General features: G+C 42.9%; 1 protein-coding gene and 1 long non-coding RNA gene across 2 annotated transcripts in view; both read right to left on the bottom strand.

Annotated features, from left to right (window-relative positions):
• The window catches only part of LOC116831725 (olfactory receptor 52E4-like), a 3,793-nt gene extending 1,042 nt beyond the window's left edge, over positions 1-2,751 (bottom strand). Inside the window, exons 1-2 of the mRNA XM_075068976.1 lie at positions 2,747-2,751; positions 2,361-2,430 (exon numbers count right to left, since the gene is read on the bottom strand). Coding sequence (XP_074925077.1) covers positions 2,361-2,430; positions 2,747-2,751 — 75 coding nt within the window. The remainder of the gene's footprint in view (positions 1-2,360; positions 2,431-2,746) is intronic.
• A 157-nt stretch (positions 2,752-2,908) lies between these two features.
• LOC116833523 (uncharacterized) lies at positions 2,909-8,392 on the bottom strand. The gene is made up of 3 exons (XR_012655407.1): positions 8,259-8,392; positions 7,044-8,093; positions 2,909-3,025 (listed from the first exon to the last, which is right to left on the bottom strand). It is a non-coding gene; the product is annotated as an uncharacterized LOC116833523 (long non-coding RNA).
• Positions 8,393-8,513: the final 121 nt, after the last annotated feature.

The following is an 8,513-nucleotide window of genomic DNA, read 5'->3' as shown; positions in this document are numbered from 1 at the left end:
CTGGATGCCTCCAAGTGCCAGTCATTCTGTCTTCTTGTCTTTTCCCCAGAGTCTGTTTTTTCAAGCATTTCTTGGCTGAATACTGTGGCAACAAACTAGACAAATAAATAACCACCACCTTCCTTTTCCCTTGGATTCTTCTGTCTACTGCTATGATTCTGCCATTGCCTATCTTAGGGTAGGACAGAGATGGAATCGACTCTGTGCCGAGGGGAGAAACAGCAAGATTTTGTTCATTACACATGAGGGCAAAGATCTAAAAGCCTAAAGTTTAGGCAGAAAACCTCTCCAGTTTCCCGTTTTACCTGTCCAGCATGGCATCTCCACACTCCTTTAGGATGATCTTCATCCACAGCCAGCTGCGTGGCACAGATGGGGTTAGCAGACAGCATACTATTCATGTGGCCTCAATAAAGTCTGCGGCCTGTTCGGAAGGGAGTACTCACTAACAACCTGGAACAAAGCAAAAACAGGAGAGACTGCTATGATGTTTGGCTCCAGACTTTAAAAATGGAGGCCTAATATTTCCATGGAAAAAGATTTATGAATCAGCATATTGTTAGTCAGTCTATGTCCAGCTAACCATTTGGATTCAATTCTCTCTATAGTCTATATACTACATTTTTGTATTCTACACTAATGATATCAGGTTTGAGGCAAAGCCTCTGTTGCACAGTTAGCACAAATTGTACTGGATATGCAGGAGGTAAGTTTCCAGTTTGTATTCTCTTAGATACATGCATCTTTTTACAACATTAAATGAAGTCAAGAGAGGCATGCACACAATATAGGCTAAGGCAAACCCACAAGGTGACAGAATGAAGACTGGGTGGTTTCTCAGCTTGATGTTCCACTAACACAGTTTTTTCTCATGGATGGCTGGATAGGTAATGTGTGTGCATCTGCATGCGCATTTTCATGCACTGCAACATTCTGCGGAATCTTGGTTTTTACATGGCATTCATAGCACACATCTATGAAAAGCATCTGCTGGTTACAGGCAAGAATGCCCCAGCCACAGCTTGCTCGAAGTACAGAAAGGCATCTGAAAGCGTAAATGTAAATGAACAGTGCCTGGTCACTAGAACATCCGTACAAGTTTTTTGAGTCAGTTACCCTGGCCATTTTGGAAGATGCCTGAAACGAGCCTCAGGTCTGAGCTTTGTTAGTTCTTCACGAGACAGCTCAGCTCCTCCTCCGCTGACCCCAGTTCATGGCTGGCCTGGAGTGGAGAAAAGGAGAAAAAGTACTATAATGATTAATGAAACTGAACCTCTACTGCATGGACATTCATACAGAAGGATCCATGTGCTATTGCTGTTATTAGCACAGTGTAAAATCTTGGCCCCATCAAAGTCAATGGCAAAACTCCTGTTGACTACAATGGAGTCGAGATTACACCCTAAATGTCTGAAAGTCACACGTAGTGGTATGTTATTGTGACTGATACAGGATTGAACAAGCACCATATTCTGCTTGGAGCAGCTTTCTGGTGTGTCTGGTTTCAGCTCTCTCTGCTCTCAGTATTTAAATCTAATCTCATATTCAAGACAACTCGTGCAGGTAGATGTGAGATTCCAGTAGAGGTGAATCCCTCCAGCAAACTCTCATTGTAAAAGAGATAGGATGGACAAAAACTTTGGCAGGAAACCCAGGCTCATCCGTCACTTCTAAACAATGCTGGAATCTATGTTGTACATTTAAAAGTTTGGAGTCCCTTATTCTGTTTCTGAATCACCAACACTGTTTTTTAGACTGATTAATAATAATGGAAATAGGGTGACCAGATGTCCTGATTTTATAGGGACAGTCCCAATTTGGTCTTTTCTTATATAGACTCTGTGATCCCCCACCCTGTCCTGATGTTTCACATTTGCTGTCTGGTGACCCTAACTGGAAATGCCCTTAAATGATAACCAAGCTCTATCCCATTAGGTGAAAAGAATATCCTACTCCAGGGGTCGACAACCTTTCAGAAGTGCTGTGCCAAGTCTTCATTTATTCACTAGAATTTAAGGTTTCGCTTGCCAGTAATACATTTTAACGTTTTGAGAAGATCTCTTTCTATAGTCTATAATATGTAACTAAACTATTGTTATATGTAAAGTAAATAAAGCTTTTAAAATGTTTCAGAAGCTTCATTAAAATTAAATTAAAATGCAGAGCCCCCCGGACTGGTGGCCAGGACCTGGAGAGTGTGAGTGCCACTGAAAATCAGCTCACGTGCCGCCTTCGGCACTCTGCCATAAGTTGCCTACCCCTGTCCCACTCTTCACAAAGGGGAAAATGGCCTACACTTACTCCAATAGCTTTGAATGCTCATGACAGAGGGCTGCTGGAAGAACTTTTGTTTAAAGAATTATTCCAGGAAACCCCTCCAATAAGCCAGTGGCAGGTAAAGAGAATGAAATGTTAGTACCAAGGGCTTGTCTACATGAAGATAGCCAAGAAAGCTAATCGAATTATTTTCAAAATGCATTAGTTAAACTTCGTTAAACACCTTTGGGAACTTATTAGAATTAAAGGGGCCTTATTTCGGTTAGTTTAATTCTCGTAATTCACTATAATTAATTCAGAATCAGAGCATCCACGTGTGTTAATGCCACTTTAAATTTACACCTTTAGTTCATGTGAATTAATTTCCTTAGTGTCCCTGTGTAGACAAGCCCTAAGAACTGAGCAGTTATCTACCTGTGCAGACCATTTTATTTGTACCATTCCCAGAAGTGTGCTAGGCTCTTTACACATCATAATTGTCTCTTCTAATGAGGTATTTACAAGATGCCACCACTCTGTTATCTAAGTGCCAACAGACAGGACAGAAAGAACTAGACAGGCAGAAAAATGGACATTAAACAGTGAAGAAGGTGAAGAATTACTATACCTAATAATAGTCTCCTCACCTTGTATATAGAGAAGGCAGCTGATACAGTCAACCACCCACTGAGGGACGTGGCCAGTGAATCACAGCTGTATGTGCTATTTGTCCAATCAGAGATCCAAACTGATTAAAAGTGTCTTGAGTCTAATTAAAAAAGAATGAAGAATGAACATTCTCCAGCTGTTCTAGACTTCACTTGCCATCTTTATGTTGATACCCGTCAGCTCTGTGTTTCTGGGGAAACAGGGCACAGTATCTAGCCTGTGTGACGCATGAAGGACACCCCCAACCCCCTTCTCTGTTTGAACCAAAACGATCAGAGAAAAGGCTTGCAGAGAACAATGAAGGGTTTGGGGAGACACACATAGACCCTCCTGACAAGGGTGACAAGATTAAGACATCTCCATTTGCATACAGAATGAAGAACAGAGACAACTCTCCTAGCCTCAACTGCATGAAAGATGGAATAGGGATTAGCATAAAGAATGAAGAACAGAGAACGCCTGAACTCTGGGACCAGAAAGCAGGACGCATTGAATCATGAGAATCCCTGCTCCAGATGCTAATGAACCTACCCTGCACACAACCAGCTCAGCAATTATCAGACCAATTCTAGTAATAAATCTTTACTCATATCCCAAAATACTGAAGCAGCCTAGTTGCCTTGTGAGCTCCCGGAAGAAAACACACCGATAGCCAAGAGTGTCAGCTCCTATTGTCTGGCCTAAAGAAAACCCTTGAGCCATCAGTTTACCATAAACAAATTAGTGTGTTCTCCTTGAACCATTGTATTTTCTCTACAAACCCCCCTATCTATGCCCAAGAAGGGTTCTGATGTATAGACCCAAACTCTGCATCAGTTCCACTGGGATTCCATCTCCTGACTGATCGTGCTGGGGCTCTGCCTGTCTCCAGCACTCAGGACCCTGAGCTACCACCATCACCCGGAACTCCGACCTGTTGAAGCCTCATGGAGTGGGTGAGATCCATCTCTCTCTCTCTCTCTGTTTTCTTTTCTACCTCAGATATTAACCTTTAAAATGTAACTTTGTTTGTTTATCACTATGATTCAATAAATAACTTTTATGGTTCAGCTGGTTGTTCTCTCTCTCTCTCTCTCTGAATTTTACTTTTTTGTGTTTTAGCTGCCCCCATTTACTCTGCAGCAACACTTCTTGTACCTAAGCTAAATCCCTGTGTGCCCCAAAATACTGTGGGGTTTGCTCATCAAGTGGGTTACTACCCATTCAATTGTAATGTGAAAGTGTGATAAGAACGTGTTAAACTTGCGGCACATAAGTGGTGGGGGAACAGCTGAAAGTGCTGCTCAACCCCGGTATTGAGACCAGGGGGCATAAGGTACCAGCTTGAAAGTGCTCCTTAACTCAGCCCACTGAGTACAGGGATATATGAGGGATCACTGGGAGTGCTGATTGACTTGCTCTGCTAGTGTTGTGTGTGTGCGCCTGCGCACGCGCGCATGTTCATCTAGTTCTAGTTATTAGCCCTGGGGAACCTAGGTCCTGCAGGATAGCTCCATTGGGAGGGGACTTGTGGAAGGAGGAGTATAGCTCCATATGAACACACAAATGACATAAGCAACACATTAATAGAATTACAGAATGCCCGCCCTCCCCTTCCCCTCACAGAAGAGTACCCCTAATTAATGAGCCTACCAAAGTAATGGCACGTCTGGTAACATTGTGCCTCTGATTCCTGTACTGAACTGGGTAACGCACATGGAAATATAATCCCAATTGTACATACAAACGCAGGGGTCTAAATTAGCTGTTATCACTCAAGGAGAGACCTCAGAGTCATTGTGTACAGTTCTCTGAAAGCCTCTGCTCCACATGCATCAAAACGTTAACAACATGTTAGGAACCATTAGGAAGGGGATCGATAATAAGGCAGTAAATATCATTATGCGACTATATAAATCTACAGTACCCCCACACTTGAATACTGGGTGCAGTTTTGCTCATTTCATCTCAGAAAGGATATGTTAGAATTGGAAGTAGTACAGAGAAGAGCAACAAAAATTATTAGGCTTATGGGACAACTTCTCTACAAGGAGAGATTAAAAGACAGACACTTTTCAGCTTGGAAAGAGATGACTAAGAGGAATATGATAGAGTCTATAAAATCATGACTGGTGTAGAGAAAGTCAATACGGAAGTGTTATTTAGCCCTTCACATAACACAGGAACAAGGGTCACCCAATGAATTAATAGAAAGCAGGTTTAAAACAAACAAAGGAAACATTTCTTCACACAATGCAGTCAATCTGTGGAACTCATTGCCAGGAGATGTGTGAAGGCCAAAAGTATAACTGGGTTCCAAAAAGAATGAGATGAGTTCACGGAGGACAGGTCCATCAATGGCTATTAGCTAACATGGTCAGGGATGCAACCCATGATCTGGGTGTCTCTAAACCTCTGACTGCCAGAAGCTGGGGCTGGAACTGTCCAACAGGGATGGTTCACTTGGCAATTGCCTTGTTTGTTCATTCCTCTGAAGCATCTGGCACCCACCACTGTCAAAGACAGGATACTGGGCTAGATGCACCATTCTTCTGGGTTCCAGGATAGCTCCTTATTTATGTTCTTAGCTGATTACATAGAAATTCAGCTTTAGCATCCTGGAGCATAAGGACCAAGAATGCATTTGTGACACTGGCAGACCAGTTAACCTGTGTATGACCCATAATAACTTAACAAAAGGCACTTCTACTGTATCAAGACAGTTCACTTGCAGTGAATTTCAAGAGATATATTAGACTAGCAATCATCAACTCATTCAAAAATGAACAATAGATGCTAAGTGTATTTGTCTGTGGTTATCTATACCCGGTTAGAAGTTTCACTGTAACCAAATTAGCTTGTAGATGCTAATTCCCTTTCATGGCTTAATTGCCTTAATTATGTATTCAAGGTGTTCAGTTAACCTTAAAATCAAAGATGTAAGACACTTCAGGGAACCAGTCTTTCTACATTATCTTCAGCTTAACTATCTGTGTTATAATGGAAGAACGGCTTATACCTTATGTGAATGAATGTAACTAGATTACTATGTAGCACAGGAATAGAAGATTATCTTCAAAGCAAAGTACAACAGGCCATCTGCATGGGGGAAGGTCCTTCTTGACAATTTCTGTGAGGTAGGCTTGTCAGCCTGCTAGAATAGCTATAAAAGGGAAGGCTTGGGCTGATCCTATCATCTCTAGTCTGCTTAAACTTTGAACATGGTAAGTGTGAGCCACAGGACAGAGATCTTCCAAATAATCATTTGGAATAACCTGGAAAATGCCTGGAAAAACTAACAGACTTTACATCTATGCTGCCTTTGGATCCTGATCTGTTGGGATATTCCAGAGAGACTTTTAAACCAGCAGTTATTTCCATCACTGTTGTGATCCTGAACTATGAACATGAAAGTCACTGTCTGGATATTGATCTTTTAACCATTTGTAACTCTTCTTCTTTTAACAATAAATCTTAGATTTAGTTATTAAGGATTGGCTGACAACATGATATTTGGGAAAGACTGAGATTCATATTGACCTGGGGATAAGCATCTGGGCCTTTATAATTAGTGAACCCACATATGGTGAATCAGGTTTTCAGTAACCCCTCATTATATTAGACAAGAATTCAGGGTTGGAAAGGACCTCAGAAGGTATCTAGTCCAACCCATGCTCAAAGCAGAACCAATCCCACACAGATTTTTACCCCAGTTCCTAAGTGGCCCACTCAAGGATTGAACTCACAACCTGGGGTTTAGCAGGCCAATGCTCAAACCACTGAGCTATCCCTCCCCTCTCTTCAAGACATGGATGTTTAGATGGGAGCCAATGTCTGGAATGCCAAAAGGGAAGGCATTTGGCATGTCTTAACTAGGGTGAAGCTCTTTTGTTGTTGACTTGGTGAATCTAATTATAGAATAAGCCATCAGTTTGGGGGATTGTCTGCCCTCTAATTCTTGCAGTCTGCCGCAGTGTGGTCACAGCATTGTTGTGTAAACCTCTCTCTTATGGAAGCAGAGGAACTTAGTCACTTGAGATCCCAGTGCTGCCCTGGAAGAGTTTTTCATGATTTGCGTTGAATGTCAGATCTGATAGAAGCAGAGAAGTCAGCTCAAGGAAGAGTACGGCTATACTCACTGTGCTATGAACTGTCTCTTGATAGGCAGTCAGCAGCTGGGTGCTGGCCTGCAAGGCCCTTTCTCTCTCCCACTCCTTCCCTGAACTGAACCATGTCTAGGAGCTGTTGGTAGAGCAGGGGAACGGACAGAGTTAGTACCAGAAAATCCCTCCAAAGTTCCTCTTAAACAGGTTAAACGTCACTAAAATCCCTCTCCAAAGCATCTCACCTCCATGGAGCAAAGGAATTACATGTCTAATGGAAGAGCCCCTAATATATACAAGTCCCAGGGGCAGATTCACCTCGGTGATTGAAGCCAAAGGAGTTACATGAGAGATGAATCTGGGCCCTCTATGTGATTCTATGCTGTGATGGGAGCTGTCTAGCACATTGCATGCTGTTTGATGTCTGCTGCTGTGGTCTGTTTCTCGGGCAACTTCTCCCATTGAGTGGCAAATGACAGAGAGGAGCATTTCTTTTTATTAAATTGAATAAGAGCAGAGAAGTCCCCCCAGCCCAGCTCCTTTTAGAACTTCATTTTATACTGAAGGTGCATCAAACTCCCACCCCTCAGCTCTTCACGATATTCTGTCCATGTCTGAGGAACAGGAAGTCTCCTCTGAATGAGTTTCCATACACGGGCCTAACTCAACATTCACAATTCCTCTTAGAAGAAGTGATCAGTTTCAACTGGTTCTCTTATATTTGGCTACTGCAGGGGTGATTTCTTGCCCTCCAGTAGTGTCAACGACACTGTAAGAACTTGGTCCAATCCAGCCTGGGATGAAATGGCAAAGCTTCCGTGGATTTCAGTGGGCACATGCCGCTTAGCCCAGGAAGAATTTGGTGCTTTCTCCCTTAAATTCACTCCATTGTGGAAAATTCCTCCACAACTAAAGCTTGACCCCCTAAATCGCCGACTCTTCCCTGCTGTAACACAAGAAACAATCTCCACCACGTTCAATGGTCTACTCACTTCAAACATTTCCTGGAACCAGTCTGCGGTTGTTCTTCTCCAGCAAAGTCTCCGTTAGCTTGTCAAGGGCTTCCAAGGACCTCACGTAGAGCGACTGAAACCAGAAGAGAAGGAGTGAGGCTCAGCACAGATCATTTGTGTATGTGGGCCGGGGAAAGCTAACAATGCCTTGCCAGGAGGGCCATGTGTGACTGCCACCACCAGTGCGGCTGGGCAGAAATACAGTGGATGGTGCCAGAGGAGAATTGTTGTCACATACTTGTATAAGCAGAGCATCCTTTGCTGTCTCGCTTTCCTTTTTCATCATCTCCAAGGGAGGAAGAGGAAATAAACTTTTGAAGCACTGATCAAGGAGCTCAGGTTTTCCTCCAAGGTCAGAGATGGTTTGAGTTTCAAAAAAGGCTCCGAGGTATAGCAACTACAGTAGTTAAATAATGGCAAAGCTCAATAAAAACTGGAGAAAGTGTAAGGCCCTGGCCAAAAACAGGGCAATCCAACAGGTGGCCCTCCAGAC

Source organism: Chelonoidis abingdonii, chromosome 1 (genome assembly GCF_003597395.2).
Source record: "Chelonoidis abingdonii isolate Lonesome George chromosome 1, CheloAbing_2.0, whole genome shotgun sequence".
Taxonomy (NCBI): domain Eukaryota; kingdom Metazoa; phylum Chordata; order Testudines; family Testudinidae; genus Chelonoidis; species Chelonoidis abingdonii.
Note: the sequence above shows the minus strand (reverse complement) of the source record. Positions and strands in the feature narration are given on the sequence as shown.